The sequence below is a fragment of the Tupaia chinensis genome, unplaced genomic scaffold (genome assembly GCF_000334495.1).
Source record: "Tupaia chinensis unplaced genomic scaffold, TupChi_1.0 Scaffold149658_1, whole genome shotgun sequence".
NCBI lineage: Eukaryota > Metazoa > Chordata > Mammalia > Scandentia > Tupaiidae > Tupaia > Tupaia belangeri.
This window is the reverse complement of record NW_006209503.1, coordinates 471,723-495,991: the sequence shown is the minus strand read 5'-3', so window position 1 is coordinate 495,991 and position 24,269 is coordinate 471,723. Positions and strand designations below refer to the sequence as shown.

At 36.4% G+C, this 24,269-nt stretch overlaps 1 protein-coding gene and 1 pseudogene across 5 annotated transcripts in view; one reads left to right on the top strand and one right to left on the bottom strand.

Annotated features, from left to right (window-relative positions):
• ATP13A3 (ATPase 13A3) overlaps positions 1-24,269 on the top strand; it is a 102,383-nt gene that overhangs the window by 14,810 nt on the left and 63,304 nt on the right. For 3 of the 5 annotated variants that reach the window (XR_003548395.1, XM_014585364.2, XM_006171452.3), the window contains 8 exons: positions 11,059-11,157; positions 13,186-13,359; positions 15,478-15,660; positions 15,895-15,965; positions 17,908-17,988; positions 20,244-20,313; positions 22,212-22,346; positions 23,499-23,571. Coding sequence is in view for 4 of the 5 variants with exons in the window: in XM_014585364.2 (XP_014440850.1) it covers positions 11,107-11,157; positions 13,186-13,359; positions 15,478-15,660; positions 15,895-15,965; positions 17,908-17,988; positions 20,244-20,313; positions 22,212-22,346; positions 23,499-23,571 (838 nt within the window). In the remaining variant the exon portion in view is untranslated. Of the gene's footprint in view, positions 1-7,703; positions 7,767-11,058; positions 11,158-13,185; positions 13,360-15,477; positions 15,661-15,894; positions 15,966-17,907; positions 17,989-20,243; positions 20,314-22,211; positions 22,347-23,498; positions 23,572-24,269 lie in introns of all 5 variants that reach the window. The other 2 variants (XM_014585362.2, XM_014585363.2) reach the window with 2 other exon arrangements.
• Positions 413-6,737, bottom strand: LOC102476378 (ubiquitin carboxyl-terminal hydrolase MINDY-3 pseudogene; annotated as a pseudogene).

The window sequence follows — 24,269 nt, the reverse complement described above, 5'->3', positions numbered from 1 at the left end:
TCATCCCTGCTTTTGTAGACATACCAGAGCTAGACCAATTGTCAAAGGATCTGAGCTGATAATTTGTTATTTACTGATATTTCTAATGGAAAATAAGATTTTAGAAAAGGAATGACACAATGAATTCTTGTTCATTTCAGTGTGGAGACCAATAGCGTATAAGCCAGAATCCCTTAAATAGTAAGATGAGCCTGAATGAAATAAAACCCCAATGTACTAATGCTATAATATTAGAATGTTTATAATTTGATAAGTAAATGACCAATTATCTGACTGTGGAATGCACTCTAATTAAAGCTTAATTTTGCTGGTAAGTTTCACACACAGAGTTGTAATAGGATAACCTTTAACATAAGACTTTAAAACAAATAATTTAAACATACCTTAAACACCGAAAAAGTGTTTCTGATTGTTATTTACAGGTGATCAGTTGTACCAGTGTATATATTAATTTAGCCAACTGCCAGTCTTGAATCCCACTTTCACCGTCTATTATTATGATCTTCCTTAAAAATACTTGGTAAAATAAGCTTAGTGAAGGAGAGCGATCTGTGGTGCAGAGGAATTCGATATAGCACCATTTGGTTTGAAGACAGCGTTATAGGAGTGTCATCTGTCTGTAGCATGGGATCTTCAAAATCCATGACAACTGCAGTCTCTTCTACATACATTACCTTTTCATTATAATTGGATTGCTTCAGTTCATTGTAGTGGTAGACAGTAAAGAACTCTAGACCACTGGAACCCTGATCAGGAAAAAATTCTTGAAAAAATGGACCCAATAATGTTATTCCTAATCCTTCTGGATCTAATTTATTCTTCATGAGATTTATATATTCAGGATCTGAAACAAGGTCCAGTGCTTATCTTCTAGAAGTGAATCAGGTATGAATCTATAATCTTCTGGATCATAGGTTTGAAAAACTCTCCTGGCTTGTTCTGAAGGACTCTTAGGTGCAACTAAAGCCATATCCTTGGCAAAAAATACAGTGAGGTAAGTTTCACTGCCAACAATCCAAATTGGAAGTTTTGGTGATTTCAAGTAAGAACCAACCTTAGGTATTTTCAAGCTTCCTTTAATGTTAAGAATCCTATAGCTGCTTGTTTGTGTATACCAAGAAGTTTCATTCCTGAGCATTCTCTGTCACCATTCCATACATTAGAAACAGCATATCCTGTCAGTAGAAGGTTAAACTCTGGCTGCTGTGTCTATACACAGGATCTATCAAAGGTTAACTTGCATCTTCCAGTTTCTTTTTTTATATTTTCAATGCCCTTTGTCTGTAACACAGAATACAGAAAAAGCAATACTCCAAATTTGTTTTTCCACATTGAATACTGGTCCAGGAAAGCATCTTTTAATTCTGATAAACTTCTAAATGATTTTTCTGAATTAATGCATGAAATCACTCAAAGCCAAGCTCTTCAGCAACCAAGGCAGAAGAATGTTCCACTTGACAACTTAACTCTGCAGGCAGGACTCAAAGAAATACTAGCCGTTTCCTCAGTTGTCTTCTCTCTTAACCATGAAACCATGCACTATGATCTAGAGTTGTCACAACAAGCACTTCCTAAAATACCACATAAGGTATGACCAAGGAATGCCATCTGCTCTTCCTCTGGACAGTCCTATTAAGAAGACTTCTCAGAAGAAAACAGAAACTAAGCTATTATAATTTTAAGCAGAGAGAGAATTGATCACATCTGGTTTGCATATGGACTTGAGTGAGGAAGACTGTGGGTTAGGACTTGAATTGAGGCAATGTCCCTGAAGATAGGGCATGGTGAGGTAGATTTGAGAAGAGTAGAAATAGTAAGACTTAGTGTTCAGTTTGCTACATACTGTAAATGATGTGGGACAGGAAGGGTTTAGAGGTGGCAGTTTTTTACTTGGAGGTGGAAAGGTCAGTCAAAGAAAAGTTAATAATTTTAGCTGGATCTAGAAGGATGAGTAGGAGCTCTTCACCTGGATTAGTAGGGAAGTGCGTTTTAGGGCAAGAGTAACGTGTGTAAAGGAATAGACTCAAGAAACAAGAGGACTCTTTGAGGAAAATAACAAATAGTAGTTTCAAATCCCTGACAAATCATATGCATTAAAGGAGTAGAGAGAATTGGTAGTAGTGGTGGTGGGGTACAGGTTTTTTGGAAGACAGATAAAATGAATCTATTGGGGCTTAGCTGTTTGCAAACAAGTATAATAGACAATCTGTGGATCTGAAGCACGTGTCAGATCAGGGTCATTGTTGCACCAGTCTTGTCTCTGTAGATGGTCTTGTAGTGCAACCCTTGATCTTAAATGAAACTCTTTATATGTACATCCTTAATGTACTGAAGACTTACAAGTATAATAATCCTGGAGTTTTCTTCTATTCCTCCCCCCTTCCCCCTTATGTACAACAGTGGAGCAATGGGCTATTTCATTTAGCCTAGGTGAATAGTAAGCTATACCATCTAGGTTTGTGACTACCCTCAGTAATGTTTGCACAACAGTTCCTGTCTTTATGCTATGTCGACTTTTCTTATTCTCCACATGCAGATTTAACTAATTTGCCTTAATTACATAAGTTATTCATCCATTCTTTTTATAAATAATTATTTAATTTTATTTATTATTATCATTTTTTAAAGTTTGACCAGAGAGAGACAGAGAAAGTGAGGCAGCAAGCTGCCAGGTTTGGGACTTAAATTGTAGTCAGCCATGTGGAAGTCTAGCACCTCAAATACCACACCACCTGCCGGCCCCTCATCCGTTCTTTGATGGACATTCAGGTATGTCCTAGGGAGGTTATTTTTGTTTGTTTTTTGGCTACAAACAATGTTGTGATATGTATGTTTTGTACATATATTTATTCATCTGTTTTTGCTGTAGGGTGTGTGTGTGTGTACCAGAGGGAGAGAAAGAGAATGAAAGTGGGAAATCACCCCCTAGTGGGTATGGCCATGTTACAGTTCCTTTTCCTCCATTTTCATGTAGGGATTTTGGGCGTGTATGCACACATACCTACAGTGTTGTTCAAGCCACTGGGTCTGGGACTTGAACTGCAGAGCCATGTGGGATCTAGCATCTTAACCACTATGCCACCTGCTGACCCCATACATAACTTTTGTATACGTAACTTGTATCATAGTTTTTTTTTTTAAGTGTATTTTCTTTTTAAAGAATTGTTTTATTTAACTTTTATTTATTGACTTTAATTTGACCAGAGAGGGATAGAGAGAGAGGAAGAAAGCCACATCTGGGATTCAAACAGACAGAGAGAGACACAGAGACAGAAAGCGAGAAATCACCCCCCAGAGGTGAGTTTTAAACCACCGGGTCCAGGACGCAAACCGCAGTCGACTACATGGGAATCCAGTGACATAGCCATTACGCTAACTGCTGGTCCCCCAGTACAGATTTGTTCTTAAAAGCAGTAAGAGTGTTCTTTGTATTTTGCCAGTTTAATGGACAAGCAATATTTTCCTACATAATTTTATACTTTACATCATCTTGTTCTCTAATAGGTTCATGTACTTTTTAGTTAATACTGTCCTCCCCTTCCCTACACATTGTAAGGATCATTCTAATTTCAGAAAATTATGAAGTTTAGAGTACTCTATAAAGAAGTGATAATCTCCCCTTTCCCATTATCATTCATTTTGTGTTTATTGCATATCTTACTATTCTATTGAAATATACCAATACTGGGCTCTTTCAGAAAGGCAAGCTCTACTTTCCACATCAGTATTGCCAATTGTACTAAAAAGTCTTGTGTAAATTTCTTATCTTTAATCACTTGTGATTACTTTGTATAACTGCAGCTGCTGTTTATTAAAGCTTGTTAAACCCGTCGGCCTTTTTCCTTACCAATGTTGGAATGTCACCTAGTGGTGAAAGAGTGCAGCAGCAGGCCACATACCAAGGCAAATGCGTTGTGTAGGTCAGGCTACGTGTAATTGAACTTACCATTGGAATTATTCCACTTGTCTCATTTTAGTGGAGAAGCTGAAATAAAGACAGGTAAGGGCATTTTCATAATAGTTCATATTGAATTAATTGTCATCAAAGGACAAGAAGAACCTGAGTTTTGTGCTCTATTTTTTGTTTTGCAGGGGAGGAGGGAGTTAAATATTCTCTTGTTCCTAATATAGGGATAAGACCTGGTGTAGATACTGACTTAATACTTATACATAGATAGTTTGATAAAATAATAAACTTTGTTGTACTTGGTGCATTTAAGAGCTAGTGTCCCTCAGCTGATTTGAAATGCAGAGGAGATATAAACACCTAATTAACTATAGCTTAATAGAAATGTTATAGGAGCCTTCAGAAAAACTACTTTCTCTTGCTTGGGGCAAAATATCTGAAGAGTGAGATCCAGGCAAAAAGAATACTCTAGAGCCCCATCAGGGGTTTAGAAGGTTACTACAAGTTCAGACTCAGGGTTAGCCATACATTGTAGAATTAGTTAATACCTATATTCAATCAGCTATTCGGGGTCTTCCTTTCAGTAAAACCATTCAAAAAGCACTCAAGTCTCTTCCTCACTCCCATTCCCATCCCAGAAGTAGCCACTGTCACAGATTAATTGCTGTATTAGGTTTTTGATTATCCTAGGGATAGGTGCCAGTTTTCTCTTTTCTGAGTCATTTTAACCCTGCCAATTTTGAAATTTTGGTCTCTAGGACGTGTTTTATTACTATGTCCTGTTGCCTGCTGCAGCATTTTTTATAGTAGATTTTGAAATCTAGTATTTATAACATTTTCGTAATTCTTAAGTTTGAATGTGGAGTTTTGAAAAGTCACATGCATGAAAAGAGTTAAGGGGAAGTATGAAAGTTTTTAGAAGAAAGTAGCATGAATAATTGAAAAAGAAAATCTCTCACCTAAGTAGACAAAAATGCAAACTGTTTTGTTATATATTAATGATTTTTATACACTTTTTTATAAAGAGAAAGTAAATTAGATATTATTTATCAGTCCAAAGATAACTTTTTCCCTTTTATACTCAATATTACACAGGCAGAAAGCTGCTGTTTTGTCTAGTCTTGACAGTCTTAACTTTGTGTAGTTTTTCTAAGTAAAAGGATTGATTTAAAAAAAAAAAAAGCATGTATAACAGTGATAGAGATATATACAAGAAAGTGTAGTATGGGTTAAACTTGTTCTTTATATTGATCCTAATATAGGTAGCTATATTATCTTTCTTAAATATAACCTATTTTGTTATAACTTTCACATTGTTTTGTAAAGTATAAAAAAGTATAATTATACAAAGACTCCACTTTACAAATGTAAATACAATCTTGGTTTGGTGTATATTGGATACAATGGTCTTCCTTAAGCCTAAACACAGAAACAAAAGCATGTATTATAAGAGAAAGTCCAAGATGGGAAGTGATAAAATTGGTATTGAGTAGAGCTTTGTTAAAATTTAGCTGGTATCCTTGTAAAATTTCCATGTATTCATTGAATTATATTATGTCATTCTTATTGTTAGGAGCTGAGTTGAAGTTTGAAGTTTTGCACTCATAAAAAGTTGTCTCATTTCATTGCTGTAGTTGGAAGATTCGGATTTTTTTCCTTCCTCATACTTAAATATTTGTGTAGGTATTAAAACCGAGGTTGTTCAGGACTAGCTGGTGGAATCGTGGTTAAGGTGACTGGATCTCTCAGGACCAACTGGTTGGTTGAGTCCTGGACCTGGCAGCTTGAAAATCACTTCAGGGCATGTGTGTGCATGCCCAAACTGAGAGACTGGAGAAGGGATTAAGCCTGACCATGCCCTTAGGGGATGCTTTTTCACTTTCTGTCTCTCTCTTTCTAGGGACCGCATGTGCCCTGTAGCAAATTTTTGAAAAAATTGAGGTTATTCAGTAAGTAGAGTTAGGTTTAGGACATATTTTTATTTTAGTTACAAAAGGTAGAATTGCTTCTGAATTGTAGAAGATCTTCTGAGTTGCTATGGATGATACAAATTTGGAAATGAAATAACATTCAGAATACTAGTGCTGCTTATAGTTTAGGATCTTTTAAGTGCCCTTTGGTTATATGGTCCTTAAAAATAGGGTCACTGGTATGGCCCTATAACTTAGTGATTAAGGAAGCTGGGTCCTACATGGCCAACTACTGGTGGCTTAAAAAATCACCCTGGACTTGTGTGCATGTGTGCTCAGAATCCTAATAGGATGGAGAATTGGAGAAGGGATTGCAGTGTGGCTACACCTCATTGGGTGGCGCTTCCTTTCTCTCTCTCTCTCTCTCTCTCTACTGAGGACACATGCTGCCTGCCAATTAAGATTTAGTGTTTACTTATCATAAAAAACTGTAGAACTACAAAATATGGTGGAATGATTTCTTCTCTCAACTAACAATAGAGGGTATCCCTGAAGTCTTTAATTTTTAAAACTCTGAAAACATGTATGTTACAAACTTATAAAAAACATTATTGGAAAATTCACTCACTTAATTTTTTTTTTATTATTATTTAGTTTTGTGAATTTTTAAAAAAAGTTTCTTTATTTCTTCCATGAGAGAGAGAGAAACAAATATCCCAAGTAAGATCTTCATGCTCAAGTCTATTCGCAGCCTTAGCCAGCCACGATCAGGTTTTGGGGTGCAAACCTAGACCCTTCCCATGTACGTGCAGTTGTATTAACCACTTGTCACTATCTAACCCTTGCCCCTTTTTGACTTTACTTCCATGAGTGAAGGAGATGGATAGCACCTCTAACAGGGTCTTGATGGCATAATCCATCCTAGCCTCAGCCATCATCAGACCATGGGTTTCTGTGCACCTCATATACCCTGGGGAGTCTCAGGACATGAACCTGGAACCTTTTCATGTGGGTCAGCTTTGCAGAGCATTGTGCTACTATCCAGCCCTGTTATTATTCAAAAAATGTATTTTGAATAATACATTTTTAGTTTTTTTTTTTTTTTACTTCAGTCCTGCTAAGATGGCAAATAGCAAGTGAAATAAAACCTTTAAACTATATTCAGAATTGTTTTACTTGAAGTTTGCTTGAGTTATAAATCATTTATTTTCTAAATCAGCTTGTGAACTTTGCCTGTTTTAGAATTCTATGCACATATGTAGAATATCCTTTTTAAAAACTCAAAACTTTGCTCACTTACTGTTGCAATATTTGTATAGCTCATGAGAAAATCAGGTTTGAAGCAAAGTTGTCTTAGAGGTTTAGGGATTTCTATGCCTATGGAAGACAATTCATCTTGTTTTAGGAAATGAAATCTGACTTTTGGTCTAGGCTAAATGAAGTCTACTTTAAAAGGTTCTTAGTAATTTGAAAAAGTTAAGAAAACTTTCAACTCTTAGCATTATATTAGTTGTCATGAGATTTAATCCTGATAGCTTCACTTTGTTCTGTACTGCTTTAAAAAAAAAAAAGCCTCACGTAGCAAATCAAGCTTATTATAAATTCAAGGAAGGGTTTGGTTTAAGCACAATAGCCTATAAGCTCCTTGCTATTTAGATAACATCAAGATCCAGGCATGCACTGTGGAATTGGGACTTTAGTGCACTGGCTAGGTATTATATACTCAAATAATAAGAACTATACCAGTGACGAGTGGTAAAAGAGTCTGTCTTTTAAGAACGTAGGTGAATTAAAAAATTCTAAAAGCACTTCGGACAGAACCAAAACGGAGATACTTGGCATAACATTCTCATTTGAATGGATTTTTGTTTATTTTTATTATTAAGAGCCATCTTTTGCAAGCCCTGCTAATATCAGGAATTGGGAGGAGTGATGATATAGTGCTGCCGGTAAGAAAAATTTCTCTGTTTAATATAGTTCAGAAATAGACTTGATTAAAAACACATGTATTCCAGCAAACCTCCACAGTTCTACTTTAAGTTAGATGGATTTTTAGAGATTTGCTACTAATGCTTCTAAAGTCTAGTAAATATATGGTGGAATAGTATTTAATAGGTATCTTCATTTTGGTAAGCAGTGTATTTTGTTTGTTTTCCTTCTACAGTTATCTAGTCTGCTCTTAATCCCATTTTGTGTGTTTTTCTACCTGAAACATTGTATTTTTTATCTTCTTAGTTTTGATTTGGTTCTTTTTTAATATATCTTTCTTGTTTCTACTTAACATGTTCAATCTTTGTGCTTTTTAGATATATGGAATGCAGCAACAGCTGTTTAATGTCCCTGTCTACCAATTCTATTATTGATGTCAACTCTAGGTTCTTTTCTATAGATTGAACTTCTCATTATGTTATATGTTCTCACTTTTTTGCATACCTGTGAAGTTTTAATTGGATGTTAGGTACTGTGACTTACTGCGTATTTTATATTATATGTGTCCTGAACTTTATTTTGTTAGGCAGTTAAGTTACTGGAAAGAATTTTATTCTTCAGGTCTTATTTTTAAGCTTTTTTAAGTAGAACCAGAGCAGTTTTGGGGTAATTTTATCTTAATACTGAAATAAAAAATTTCTGAATACTTTTCTGTAAAACTTTGTGACTAATGAGTTTCCCACTGTTATCAATGGAAGCAGGCACTGTTCTCAGGTGACCTGTTGGCCCCCTACCCAGCTTTTCTGTTGTGGGTGGTTTTATTCCTTGGCCTTTGGTAGTTTCCTCACATACAAGTTCTAATCAGTACTCAGCTGAAGACTGGAAGGGCTTTGGTGTTCGTTCTTTGTGTAGATCTCTCTGGTAACCTGACTTGCAAACCTAGTTCTGTGGTGCCACTCTAGACTTCTTGGTTCTGTCTTTTCAACCAAGGGAAACAGCTGAGCTCTCCCTGCGTTCCCTGCCTTTTCTTTTTTGTGGCCTAAAGTCTTTTCCATTAATAAACTGGGGCAGTTTTAATGCTTATCTAGTTTGCTTGCCCATTCCTCACTTTCTTTCATTGCCAGCTATCCAGTTCCTTGAAAACCATTGTCATTTTTGTCCATTTTGTTGCTGTTTTAGCCAGGAGGACATATTTTATCCTTGTTACTCTGTCTTGGTCAGAAGCAGAAGTCCCTCCATATAAGAATTTGAGGTAGTTTCTCCCGTCAAAAAACATATTTTAGGTAGTACTGACGGGAAATAAGGTCACAATTGGTTATAAAAAATGACCCCAGTGAATCTTGGTTGATGATCTAGAGATTCATTCCAAAGCCTGAAGTATCACAGACTAAAGGTAAAGGACCCCAGAGTAGTATTCCCTAGTAGAGAGAGTGTAGGCCTTACGCTTTGGAGGTATATTCAAATTTGACTGTACAGTACACCTTCAGGCAGTGACAGCTGATCTTTACTATAGGAAATATTTGCTTATTCTTTCTAGTCTACCTGAGAGCCTTTGAGAGTAACTGTCACATTAAATTGTATTGATTTTGATGGATCGCAGTATAGTAAGTATGCTTTAGTCTTGTAACGCTGTCTTAGGTTGAGAAGAAATTGTTGCTAACTTGCCTAAAGGGTTTTAAATGGTAATTTGGCTTTTTTGGAGAAGTTGAACCAGATACCTTTAAGCCTTCTCTTTTTCCAAGTGTCATGCTCTCTTATTTTTATTGGCTGTTGTGCTAATGATATAACATCAGATTTCAATAATCTCATATATGGAATAGTTTTAAATTTTGTATTTTGTTTTCACTTGGCTATTACTAATACTTTGTCTCATGTAAAAATGGATATTGTTGCTATCTTGGCACAAATATAGCAAGTAATTTATTCAACAACTATTTTTGAGGGCGTACCAGGTGTCCAGCCTGCTGTGCACTGGGTAAGCGAATAGAGGGGTAGAATCTGCAGTGAAGAGGATAATACTCTCACTATTCTGCACAGGTCAGCCTGACAGAACGGTGGCCCTCAAACCTTTTGGGCTCAGACTCTTAGACATTCTTGAAAATGATCGTAAATGCTGAAGAGTTTTTGTTTATGTGATTTATACTTATTGATACTAAATTACAAGTTAGCACTCATGTTTTAAATGTTTATTCACTTATGGAAACATAACAATAACTGCATCACATATAACATTTTTCTTAAAAATACCTATTTTCTAAAAAAAATAAGGTAAGAAACTGGCATTGTTTATGTCTTGCAAATCTCTTTAGTTTGTATAATATTTGAAATATAGAAAAAAAGGAAAAATGGATTCTATAAATTTCTTCCCTGACAGGCTGGATAGAAAGTCAGAATAATCAAAAACTTGTTTAGTAGACTTAGAACACGGGGGTCAGTTAGGTGCTCTCCAGTGAGAGCACACGTGCCACATAGGCTCTTGGCCAGGGAATGCCTTTCATATAAGTGCACAATAAATATTTATTAGATGGTTAATAATCTACAGGTTTTAGGGAACCAGCAGTTAGCGTAATGGCTATGTCGCTGGACTCCCACGTAGTTGACCGTGGTTCGCATCCTGGACCCGGTGGCTTAAAACTCACGCCGGGCTGTGGGCGTGCATGCCCAAGATCCTGAGAGGAGAATGGAGAAGGGATTGCGACATGACCATCCCCCCTGGGGGGTGATTTCTCGCTTTCTGTCTCTATGTCTCTCTCTGTCTGGCAAGCGCGCGTGCCCTATAGCAAAAACCTCTCCAAAAAAAAAATAATAATAATAATAATCTACAGGTTTTGTAACTAGTTTCACCGTTGGTGCTTTACCTCTTTATTACAAGAAATAAATTGAGTTGAGTGAAGCATTTTTAGCTTGAGATGTTAAAGGAGCCTACTTATCTGAATCTGATAAATGAAAGATTGTGTAATAGTTTCTCTCACAATTTAAGTTGCACTATATCATGGCTGTTGTTGGTATAAAGTCAGTTATGAAATATATATTGTGAAAGTGAGTGATGCAGGTTTGGGAATTGGCATACCCTTGAATATGTTGTTAGAACTAGCTAGCACTTTAATGACTACTTAAATATTAATTAAACTTTGAAACATACATCACAAAAAGATCACACATTGGCAAATGTTCATCGTTTCTTTGAGAGAATCACATTTAATCAAAATATTTTAAAATAACACTGATGGTATAATAGTCAATTGATAGAATAAAGTTATATAGCTTAGTAACATATAAAATATTTCAGTAACATTTCTTTCTTTTCTTCAGTTATCTTCAACCGTTTGGGAGCACAAGACCTTTCAAACCACTGTAGATATGGATAAAGAAGAGAGGAAGACTGTCAACCAAGGTCAAGAAGATGAAATGGTAGCCAACTTTTATAACTTACTGATGAAGTATAAAAAATTTATTTCTGGGGAACCAGCAGTTAGCGTAATGGCTATGTCGCTGGACCCACGTAGTCAACCGTGGTTCGCGTCCCGGACCCGGTGGCTTAAAACTCACGCCGGGCGCATGTGCGTGTGTGCCCAAGATCCCGAGAGGAGAATGGAGGAGAAGGGATTGTGGCGTGACCATCCCCCCTGGGGGGTGATTTCTCGCTTTCTGTCATATATATTTCTATAAATTGTTCTAGAGAGTAGGGGGAAAAGGAACAACAAAAATTTGTCTCTGCAATTTGTTTTTCTAGAGAGTAGGGAAAAAACAGCAGCAGCATTATATAAATTAGTGTGAACTTTTTTCCTTATCTTGATTTTTGAATTGGACTATATAAGCTATCTCTTTGTTGGTTGTATTCCTTTTTCACTTGTGAACTCTTTTTTTTTTTGGAGAGATTTTCACTGTAGGGCGCGTGCGCTCGCCAGACAGAGAGAGAGAGAGACATAGAGACAGAAAGCGAGAAATCACCCCCCAGGGGGGATGGTCACGCCACAATCCCTTCTCCTCCATTCTCCTCTTGGGATCTTGGGCACGCACGCACACGCGCCCGGCGTGAGTTTTAAGCCACCGGATCCGGGACACGAACCGCGGTTGACTATGTGGGAGCCATTACGCTAACTGCTGGTTCCCTTCACTTGTGAACTCTTAAACTTAGGGGAAAGAAGTATGTTTTCTCACTTGGTGATTTAAGAGATTATGTTCACTAATACTTAACTATGATCGCAAATAAAGGTTTCTAATTTTGATTTTTAAAGTTAGCTTGATTAAAAACATAAGTTTTCAACTTTTTGTGTGAGGGTGGAGGCAGCGGACAAGCTGTGTCATGTAAAATAAAAGATGTTCAGTTAAATGTGAACTTCAGATTGTCTAGTCATACATTTTTAGTATAAGTATATTCCAAATATTGCATGGGACCAAAAAAATTAGTTATTTGAAATTTAAATTTAACTAGGTTTTTTGCACTTTCATTGGCTCATTTTGACAGCCCCCCCCCTTTTTTTTGAGAGATTTTTTGCTATAGGGCGCGTGCGCTCACCAGACAGACAGAGAGAGACATAGAGACAGAAAGCAAGAAATCACCCCCCAGGGGGGATGGTCACGCCGCAATCCCTTCTCCATTCTCCTCTCGGGATCTTGGGCATGCACGCACACGCACCTGGTGTGAGTTTTAAGCCACCGGGTCCGGGACGCGAACCGCGGTCGACTACGTGGGAGTCTAGCGACATAGCCATTACGCTAACTGCTGGTTCCCTTGACAGCCCTTCTTGAGGAAGAGTAGTAACTGAAGCATTTGAAATCATCTGAGTCAGGGGAGTCAAGCTGATCAGTCATAGTGGTATTGGGACATTAGCAAAATGCTTAGAAAAAAGTAGAGTTAAAACCTATCTCATCCAAATACAGTGTGGTATTTCAAATTATATTTTGGTATACAAATAAGTTGTCAGTGGAAAAACTAGTGAAATCTCTAAGACCGAGTTTAATTAATAGTAATGTAACCATGTTAATCTTTTGATTTTTGACAAAGGTACCAAGGTATTAATATTAGGAGGAACTGGAAGAAGGATGTTTAGGAACTCTAATGTTTGTAGAACTTGTCTGTAAATCCAAAATTATTCCAAAATAAAATTTATTTAAAAAGAAAAACACCTCATAACAAGATAAATTATGGAAGAATTAGAAAGTAAAATTATAAAAATTCTAGGAAAATGGACTAAATATAAGTATACTATGTCAGTGGGAAATAACTCAATATAATAAAAAATCGTAAGATGTCAATATTAACAAATTTAACTACTTTGGTAATGAACTTGTCAGAAGCAAAATTAAAGGTAAATTACGGATTGGAAAAATATTTTATGTGACAAGACAACAGTGTCTATCTGGAAAACAAAGTACTTCGGTATTTATCTGCCATATGATTTGATGATTAATCGTGTGGTCACTGTGCCCATGCAGGAGATTTATGGTTATAATCTGAGTCGCTGGAAGCTTGCCATAGTTTCTTTTGGAGTGATTTGCACTGGCGGGTTTCTCTTACTCCTCCTCTACTGGATGCCTGAGTGGCGGGTGAAAGCAACCTGTGTTAGAGCTGCAGTTAAAGACTGTGAAGTGGTGCTGCTGAGGACTACTGTAAGTCTATGTGTTCGCTTGTAGCTGTTGCTGATGATTTTAGGAGTATATCTTGTCTTTGTATACACTTTGTTCAAAATAAAATATGAAGAGAGACTAGGTGGTGGTAATACAATTGAACCCACTCAGAAGGGTCCTGAGTTTCCATCCTGGGACCTCCCTGTGCATGTCAGGCCTTTATGTCTGTGCTTTTGATCCAGACCAGCTCAGACTGGGAGTAGATAAGGCCTGAAGACTCTGGTTTGTGTGTGTGTGTGTGTGTGTGTGTGTGTGTGTGTGTGTGTCTCCCCATCTCTCTCTCTCTCAGAGAAGAAATAAACTTTTAGAAATATATACATGAAGGGAACATTGCTGCTAGATATAATGAATATGAGTTCTAGTATTACTAAAGTATCTATATAAAATGAATATTATAATGATGAGGGTGTAAAGGAATATTAAAGATGATCAAATCCATCCCCTTTTTTATTGTTCTTGATGCCCTGAGAGTTTAGATGCTTGATTCTTTAGAATGATAGCCTAGATCTCTTATTCACAAGGCCAGCTGCACATCTACTACAGATTGAACATTCTTTAGCAAAATACTTGGGATCAGAAGTGTTTCAGATTTTGGTGTATTTGCTTATACATAATGCACTACCTTGAGGATGGGACCAAGTCTAAACATGAAATTCACCTTTTTGTATTGCAACATTTTAACTCTGACCCATTGGATTTTGTAACATTTCAGATTTTAGATTTTCAGATTATGGATGCTCAATCTGTATGGAGATGCTACTGCATTTCAGGCTTTTAAAAAAATCCTAATTGGATTTTTTTTGGGGGGGGGGAGAGGTTTTTGCTATAGGGTGCGTGTGCTCGTTGGAGAGACAGAGAGACAGAAAGCGAGAAATCACCCCCCAGGGGGGATGGCCACGCTGCAATCCCTCCTCCATTCTCCTCTCAGGATCTCAGGCATGCAGGCATACATGCCCGGTGTGATTTTAAGCCACCGGGTCTGGGACTCGAACTGCGGTCAACTACAGTTGACCATTATGCGATGTAGCCATTATGCCATCTTCTGGTTCCCTTAATTGGATTTTATACGAGGTTTTTCTACCTTGTGTCAGTATGCAGAGTAAGGAATTACTCGTGATCTTTTATGGAATATTGATGTGTGTATGGCCAAAATATGTCATAAAAGTGGTGAACAATATAAAGCACTTTATATTTTAATTTACTTTTTTAGTTTTGCTATAGGGCACATGGGCTCACTAGAGAGAGATAAAGAAAAAGAAAGGAGGAAAGAGAGAAATCACTCCCCAGAGGGGATGGTCTCACCACAGTCCCTTCTCTATTGTCCTTTAGGGATTTGGGGCATGTACACACAAGTGCCTGGTGTATTTCTCAAGCTGCTAGGTCTAGGACTCCGTAGCAGTGCAGTTAGCCATGTTGGGATCCACCTTCATTAACCACTACATCACCAGTTGGCCTGCACTTCATACTTGAATTTAGACATATTTATGAAATGGTTTAATGACATTTAGTGAGAAGGATGTAATGCTTTCTTAATTAGAGATGTGTAAATAATTCATATAAAGAATGGATATTACAGGACCAACCCCATAGTGCAGTGGTTAGGTACTACCCAGAGGAAGCCAGATCCCATGTGGCTGACTAGTGGTTGAATCCCTGCCTCCCTACCCCTGTGGCTTGAAAAACACATGGGCACATTCCTGCATACCCAAGATCCTGACAGGATGAGGATTGGAGGAAAAAGGATTGCAGTGTAAATTCTTATGGGGGAGGGGTACTTTCTCTCTGTTTTGCATATCTGTCCTCTGGCATTAAAAGAAAAAAGAGGAGCCAGCAGGTGGCATGGTGATTAAGGGTGCTGGACTCCCACAGGGTGGGCCACTGTTCCAGTCCTGGACCTGGTGGCTTACTTTCTCACTTCTCTATCCCTCTCTCACTCTGTCCCTCTCTGTTCAAATTTAAATAAATAAATAAATAAATAAATAAAATAAAGTTAAATAAACTAATTTTTAAAAAAGAAGAAAGAAAATTACATAAAAATGCAAGGAGTTATGTAATGCACATAATTAACCCTCTACATTTTTTTTCTTTCTCTTTTCTAAGGACGAATTCAGAATATGGTTTTGTGCAAAAATTCGCTTTCTCTCTTTGGAAACCTACCCATTTTCCATTCCAAAGTCTGTAGCTAATAAGGTTCTGAATGGCCATGCAGTTCATTTAATCGAAAATCCAGCTGAAGAGAACAGGCGTGAGATGAATAAATATTCACAGACTCAGTCAGAACAGGTATTGTGATCTTAGTGTCAAAGTTTCTTTAAAAAGAAACCGGAATTGTTATAGTTTATGCTATTCTGTGTAATTTTGTGTTTGTAGTTATTATTATTATTGCTTGAGATAAGTTTACATGCATATAAAATACTTATTGCAATATATATCACAATTTAGGTGTTAATTGAAGAAACATTTTATGTCATAAGTGATGATATGCTTTTTGATGTGACCTTTATGTATATTCTGCAGATTCGTTATTTCACTCACCACAGTGTAAAATATTTCTGGAATGATGCAGTTCAAAATTTTGACTTCTTAAAGTAAGTATTTTTATTTTGTTTGGATTATTTATCAGTATCCTGAAAATGTTCTAGATGTTCTAGGTAGAAAAGAATCCATTCTAGTGTTACATAGAATTGAAGCTTTTGTTGTATAACTTTTATTTGTTAACAAGTCACTACCATTTAAAATTTTTAAATCCCACCTGTAACTTGTACCTTGGCCAAATGTACAAAAGAGTTAGAATTAGTATAATACTAAAATCTACTCTAAGCCTGAGTTCTTTTTATTTTCATCTCAAAGTGAATTTTGAGTACGCCTCCTAGCCTACATTTTTATCTTGGAATCTTATCTGAACTACTACTTCTAATTTGCTGATAGCTCTACCTAGTTGTACTTGAAGAATGGAATAATAAATAGAAAATTTAATTTTACTATGTGGATAAAGAATGGGATGTTGTCAAATGTGTCAAGGCTTTGGGTAGGACCAATTTATTTTTTTGGGACCAGCAATTGGCGTAATGGCTATGTTGCTGGACTCCCATGTAGTCGACCACGGTTCGAGTCCCGGACCCGGTGGCTTAAACTCACTCTGGGTGTGTGTGTGCCTAAGATCCCAAGAGGAGAAGGGATTGTGGTGTGACCATCTTCCCTGGGGGATGATTCCTCGATTTCTGTCTCTCTGTCTCTCTGTCTCTGTCTTTCTGGCAAGCACACATACCCTATAGCAAAAATCTCACCAAAAAAAAAAAAGGTTAATTGTTTCTGAAGGGTCCAAGATATATAAGTACCCAATTAATTAGGATTATATTTTATTACTATTACAGAAAATGTTATTATAAACATTAAGTGTCATTGCTTTAGAGTGCCAAAGGAATTCTTAATTCTAGCAGTGAAACCAAGAATCATGATGTGAACATTTAAAATATTCATGCCTCGAATTTTCCTTAGACATACTAAAGAATTGGAAACTTCTAGAATTAAGTGGGCATTTCGCTTGATCTAAGCCAAAAGGCCTAAAAGCAATGGCCTGGGAATTTGCACCTGCCTAGTCCTAAAGACTACTCTTGATTCAGAACCACTGCTTTAAAGAAAACTTCCAATAAATTTCATTTTGTTAATAAAGTTTTGATTTAGTGTCGGCCCGTGTTCATTTTGGAGAAGTCATCAACCTCAGTGGGAAAAAAAATGTTAAACATTTGCTGTGTGGTCCTTCCCAGCCATAGGAACTTGTAAAATTTAAACTTATTCCAGTGATAATAGTGAATTGTGGAATTTAGCTTTTCTCTATAAAAAAGTAGGAAAAGATTAGAAATAAATATGTCTAAGGTTTTTTGTTTGTTTGTTTGTTTGTTTTTGCTTTTAGAGTTCTGAGACTAGTTTCTCAGTTAAAATAAGCATAATTAAGACATTTTTGGGGAAGTAGATGTGTTAGTTGAATCCCAGTTAGACTTGTTACAGATTTCAGACATTGGTCTTCATTCATAAATTCTATACTTCTAGGTGTGCATTAGCTCAGGGAAAGTTTTGGATTGGTGCTTTTGTGGTGACAGAAGAAAATTAATAGGGTTTCTTAGTTTGAAGCTAAATTGAAAAAAAGACATTATGTAGATAAGTGGCATTCATTCATCTTTATTTTGGGATTCTCGAGTTAGTTATAGTTTAAGTGTTATTAATTATTAGCTCTTATAGCTTTGGCATAGCCTTAAAGGATAATGATATTATTATGTAAACTTGATTATTTAGCACCATCTTATCATGCAATAGATAAATTGGATAACTTAGAAGTTATCCTTTTTGTTTATCTTAAGAATTTGAGGTTTTGAAATTGTCATTGATTATCTCTAATATTTTTAAGGGTTTTTAAGAAACGTGTAACTGAAGTCACACTTCCAAAATAAGACCTATAGAAAAAAAAGTGAGGCATTAAGAAATTTGGATATTTTATACTTTGTTTAAAGTAAAAACTTTGGATTTATTTAGGGGACTGGATGAAGGTGTTTCTTGTACGTCAATTTATGAAAAGCATAGTGCAGGACTGACAAAGGGGATGCATGCCTACAGGTAATTTTTATCCAACTAAAAGTGAGATCTGTTCTCGAGACTTCCTAAATTTGATAGTTTATAGTTAACCCTTTACTATATAGTTGTACATATTAATAGGTACTTAAATATTTTCTAAAAGATATTTAATTTTTACTTACTATTTTAAATAATTTGCTATAGGGCACATGCACTCGTGAGGCAGAGAGAGACAGACAGACAGAAAGTGAGAAAGCAAGCTACCTGGTCTGAGATTTGAACTGCGGTCAGCCATGTGGGAGTCTAGCACCTTAACTACCATACTACCCGCTTGCCCTGGTATTTGAATGTTATAGACATAATAGTTTAGAACTTAACTGATATTTTATTTGGGTAAGACTGTCTTATAGGTTAAGAATTTTAAAAAATAGGACCAGTAGGCAGCATGGTGGTTAAGGCACTCTGTCCTTAATGGCCAACTGCGCAGTTCAAGTCTTGGACCTGGCAGCTTGAAAAATACACCCTAGTGTGTGTATGCCTGCCCAAAATAGGAGAGAAGAATGGAAGAGAAGGGATTGTGGCATGCCCATGGCCAACCCTTACAGGAGGTGATTTCTCATTTTCCCTCTCTCTCTCTTTTTCTTTCTCTGGCGAGCACCTGTGCCCTATAGTAAAAACAAAATAAAAAAAATAGAATTTTAAAATTGTTAAAGCTGATGATTTGAAGTTGTTTTTTGATTATTCATAAAGTAATGGTATGTCTTATAATTGATAGCATCTTTGATTTTCTGAAATATATTACTAAGAATTATAAGCATGAGCTGAGGTTTACCACAATGAAAATTTGTAAATTGGGAGATAGAATTTTTTGCATAGCACTTATTTTCCCCAAAATCATAAATATACTAGTTTATTGCATATTGTAAAGATAAATGTCATTTTCAAATTAATTTACAAATTTTGGGCCAGCTCATGGCATGGTAGTTAAGGCAGCTAGATCCATGGCCAACTGTGTAGTTCAAGTCCTGGACCTGGGGTATTGAAAAACAGTACAGGTGTGTGTGTGTGTGTGTGTGTGTGTGTGTGTGTGTGTGTGTGTATGTGCCCAAAATCCTGACAGGAGAAGAATAGAAAGGATTGTGATGTGGCCATCCCCCATCGGGGGGGGGGTGCTTTCTCACTCTTCCTTCTCCCTCTCTGTCTGTCTCTGGTGAGCACAGGTATCCTCCAGCAAATTTAAAAAGGAGGGATGGAGCTAGCAGGTGGTGTAGTAGTTAAGGCACTGGACTTGCACATGCCAACTGTGGTTTGAGTCACAGACCCATGGGCTTGAAACTCAAGCCAGGTATGTGTGTGTGCTTGCCTATAATCCTGAGAGGAGAATGGAAGAGAAGGGATTGCAGCAGGGCCTTCCCCTGGGGATGATTTCTCACTTTCTTTGTCTCCATCTCTCCATTTCTGTCCAGTGAACACATGTTCCCTATAGCAAAAATATTTCCAAAAAAAGAGGAAATTTTCTTAGATTTCTGTAGCATGTTCTTTTAGAGGGTTAGAACATAAAATTCACTCATTTAGATTTAATAAAATATTGGAAATTACTGTATCTCGTAGAAAGTGGTATTATGAGGAATTAGATGCTTTTTAAAAATAATTATTTATTTAATTTTATCCATTATTTTAATTTGATCAGAGAGAGACATGGGGGGGAGGGGAGGAAAAGTGAGAAAGCAAGCTGCTGGGGGCAGGATTTAAACCACAGTCAGCCATGTTAGAGGGAGTCCAGTGCCTCAACCACACCATACCACCTGCTGGCCCCTATAACAAGGAATTAAATAGAAGGATTTAAGCACTGTTTTAAAAGCACTGTTTTCTACAAGTCACATGTACAATGTTTTGGAGTAAATATTCATTGTACAATATTCTTACTGGGAAATTAATATAGGACCCCGAAAATTTATTCACTCTCTTGCAAAAATTTTTGTAATTCAAAATTGTTAAGATCTGTTATGTTCAGAAGTGGAGAAAAGAGTCTTTTGCTCACCTCGTTATTGTAGAGTAGTGAGATAGTTATCACATGTGAAGATGTGAGGCAAAGCAAAGTAAAATGCTAATAGTGTAATTATCCAGTGTTGACGTCTTTGTTTTAAATAGTTTAGGTAGAGAATTTGAATTGTAGAAAACAATATTTTGAAACATGAATTTAAGAGCAGTTTGTGGTTTGAATCTTATCTAATGCAATGCTGTTCCTAAGTTATCCTGTTATAACATGATAATCTCATTATATTTCCCTGTTATAGAAAATTGCTTTATGGAGTAAATGAGATTGCTGTGAAAGTGCCTTCTGTCTTTAAGCTTCTAATTAAAGAGGTAAGACCATTATATATAACTCAACATTTGTGATCAGTAGATTTGTCAGTTAGGAGAAAGTCATGATTAAGTAATAAGCTATTCATGGTTTTCTGTTCCCTAACTTTTCTTTGCTTATTATTTTACTGAGAAGGTAAAGAGAGAGAAAGCAAAAGAAATTTTCTTTTACCTGATGGAAAAAGAATTGTGGGTATAAGTTATGGTTTATTTTGTCTAGTTTTCCATTTATTTATTCATTTATGTGTTCTGAGGAAGTTGCACATCTAAGTCCCTATTTTACGAATGTTTACACCTGTCTTTTCTACTTCTTTTTTAAAAAAAATGATTTCTTCTTTACATGATATCTTATATTGCAGGTATTAGAGACTAGGCATTGTACTAGGAAATTTGGAATATGAAACATGACATGATTGACCTTTGAAGAGCTTACATTGTAGTCTGGAAGAAAACAAATCAGTAGTTAGAACAGTGACTGTTCTCTTGTAAGAATTATACGTATATGTGAATAAAAGATAGTGGCAAGGAAAGGAAGGGAATTAGTGCTTTGTCTAGCAGAGTTAGGCTTCTTTATCTTTATTCTGGTTTTTGGCTAAAGAGCAAAGGTTAGTTGTATTGGGTGAATGCTTATAGTAGAAATAAAACTATTTTCCATAGATTCCTGAGAGAGGTCATATAGTGCTACTTATAAACATAGCATAGTGTAGATTAGGATTAGAAATGCTGATTTGTAACATGGTTCCATCAGTAACTAGCTTTGATCTTTAGGAAACCCTTCTGCTGCTGCTTTATCTCATGAAGTAAATTGGAATAAGTCCTTTCTAATTACTCATTTGCTTTTGAAGTAAAATGGGGTTATACATGTGAAAATGCTTTGAAAAGTACAGTAGTATTGATTTTAAGACATAAAAAAAATTTTATAAAAGACCATGAAATTTGGTAAATGAAGTTCACTGCCAGGGTTCCCTTATGTTACTCATTCAGGATTTAATTCCTAATTATTTCCTCAGAGAAAGGAAAACAGTGTAAGCCATTATCTCCTATACATATTCCCTTTGGAGTCCAGTAAGCTTTCTTTTCTTTTTTTTTTTTTTTTTTTTTTTTAACCGTAGGGTGTGTATGCTCAGCAGAGAAAAAGACAGTGAGAGGAAAAATGAGAAATCACCCCTGTAGGGGGGATGGTCATGCCTTTTCCTCCATTCTTCTCTTAGGATACTGAGCATGCATGCATAGGCATCTGGCATAATTTTCAAGCTACTGGGTCTGGGACTCAAACCAGGGTTGGCCGTGTGGGAGTCCAGCACTTAATCACACTACCTCCTGGCCCCCTTTGTTGTATTTTATTTATTTACTTCTTGAGAGGGAACACCAGGCACTCCTGACAAGGTGTTGAGGCTGTGATCCACTCCTACCTTCCGACTGTCCTGATCATGGCCACACTTGTGCTTGGTCTTCTCAGGAAGGTCTTTGGACACAAGCCAGCAACCTTTGGGTCTGCTTGTCAGAGTGTTGCTGTCTGGCCCTCATTCGTTCCATCTTATTCAATGTTTTATATCTTTCACTAGTCAGAGCACAGTAATTATTAGAAATAAATGCATTTTATTGCAAAAGCAGAATATGAAACAGCAAATAGGTTAGCTTTTCCTAGTTGAATCTATGTATAATGGAGTTTGGTCTAAATGAATGCAAATAATTTAAGTAAAGTTTATTTAGCCAAATGTTAGTCAGTTAGTGGTAAACAAGAATATGCCAACATACTGCCCTGCTCTGGAGTAGTGCACGTTGTCTTAGGGTACCATAAAGCCTATCTCATAAGTGTTACTTTTCAAATAACAAAGGTGGAGAATCTACATGTTTATAAATATGTCACTCAATTTGACTTAAAAATTCTGTTTTTTTAGGTTCTCAACCCATTTTACATTTTCCAGCTGTTCAGTGTTATACTGTGGTGCACTGATGAATACTATTACTATGCTCTAGCTATTGTGATTATGTCTGTAGTATCAATTATAAGCTCACTATATTCCATTAGAAAGGTAAGTCCAAATTTACTATGCATTTCACAACTGTTTGTATTTTGTAATATGTAAGGTGTGTGGAATGAATAAATAAATAAATAAATAAATAAAGTTAAATAAAATAATTTGGTACAAAGTAAATACTTCACAGAGTTATTATTTTAGTTGTGTGAATATATACGTCCTGGACTAGTCTGACCTAGTGGTTGAGCCAGATTCCATATGGTTAACCTCATGATTTGAGTCCTGGACTTGGTGACTTAACACACCAGGCGCATATATGTATGTGTTCCAAATCCTGACAGAACAGTAGGAAAGGGACTGTAGTATGACCTTCTCCCTGTCCCTCTCTGGTAGATGCATGTACCACTGGCAAATAGAAAGGGAGAAAAGAGTGTGTGTGTGTGTGTGTGTGTGTGTGTGTGTGTTTGTGTGTGTGTGTTTGGGTAAGGCAGATGCTTTATTTTTAATTTTTTTAGTAATGAAGATAGAAGTTTATTTGAAAGCTTACTGTTAAGGTGCCTGGAAAGTCCAACACCCTGAGCCTTCGGCATGCCTAACAGATGTACAGAGGGCAGGCACCCCCAGAGAAAGAGCAAACACAGATGCTGTTTGAGAGACGTTTTTTTCTTTTCTTAATGTAATAGTGTTATAGTCTGTATTCCTTATCATCAGAAAATTTGGATAGATTGCTTAACTTTGCTAAGCATCAGTGTACTTGTTTATTAAATGGGAATAAAACAGAACATGCCTTACTGCATTTATTGTGAGGCTATAAAATGATCAAAAATAAGTCACTTGGCACTATGCTTTGCACATACACATTTAAAAACATATGAACTATTAACATCACTTACTATTGTTGAGAGACTTCTTTTTGACTGCTTGGAGGCCATAGGGATCTATAGGTGCTTATCACAGACTGAAATACTAGAAGTTTGGTTCTACCAAACTAAAAAGTGACTTTTTTTTTTTTTTTAACTGTCTTGTTAAAGTGCTTCCTATTTTGTCCTAAGGTAAAACAGTGAATAATCTTTGATTTTGGCTATTTTATAAAGGTAGACCAATATGCATTTATTATATTAACTTCCCTTATTTTTAGCATCCTTGTTTTTAGTATCCTGAATGAGTTTATATTGACTAGATTTTAATTTCTTTTTCTTCTTCCAGCAATATGTTATGTTGCATGACATGGTGGCAACTCACAGTACTGTGAGAGTTTCAGTTTGTAGAGTAAATGAAGGTAAGTGACTATTGGAAGAATAAACCAAAAAGATCATTACTAAGCATTAATATAGGAAGTAAACCCAGTATATTTTGCATATATTTAAAATTTTTTTTTAAGTTTTTGCCATAGGGCAGGTGCAGTCATGAGGGGTGGGGAAGGGAAGAGATGGTGAGAAATCACCCCCCACAGGGGACAGTCATACGCAATCTTGTCTTCTCTTGGGATTTTGGGCATGCACACACATGTGCCTGGTGTGATTTTCAAGCCACTAGGTCCAGGACTCAAACTGGGTCAGCCTTGTTGGGAGTCCAGCCCTTTTTTTTCTTTTTAAAGAATTATTTTATTTAACTTTATTTATTTACTTTTTTTTTTTCCCCTTAAATTTGACCAGAGAGGAACAGAGTGAGAGAGAGGAAAAGTGAGAAAGCATGCTACCATGTGGGAGTCCAACACCCTTAACCACCATGCCACCTGCCAGCCCTTAAGAACTAAAATATACATTGGAATTCCTGGGTTTGTGTCAGATTTATATAAAATTGTATTTTTCTTTTTTGCAGTGTGACAAGTACTTATGGTAGGCTCTAGACATTCAGTCTGGTTGGAAAGACAATGACACACAGTAATAATAAAGATGTGACAGATGCTATGATAGAGAAAGGTTAGGGACCTTTATTAGGAAGAACTCATTTACCGCGTGCATCAGGGATGGCTTT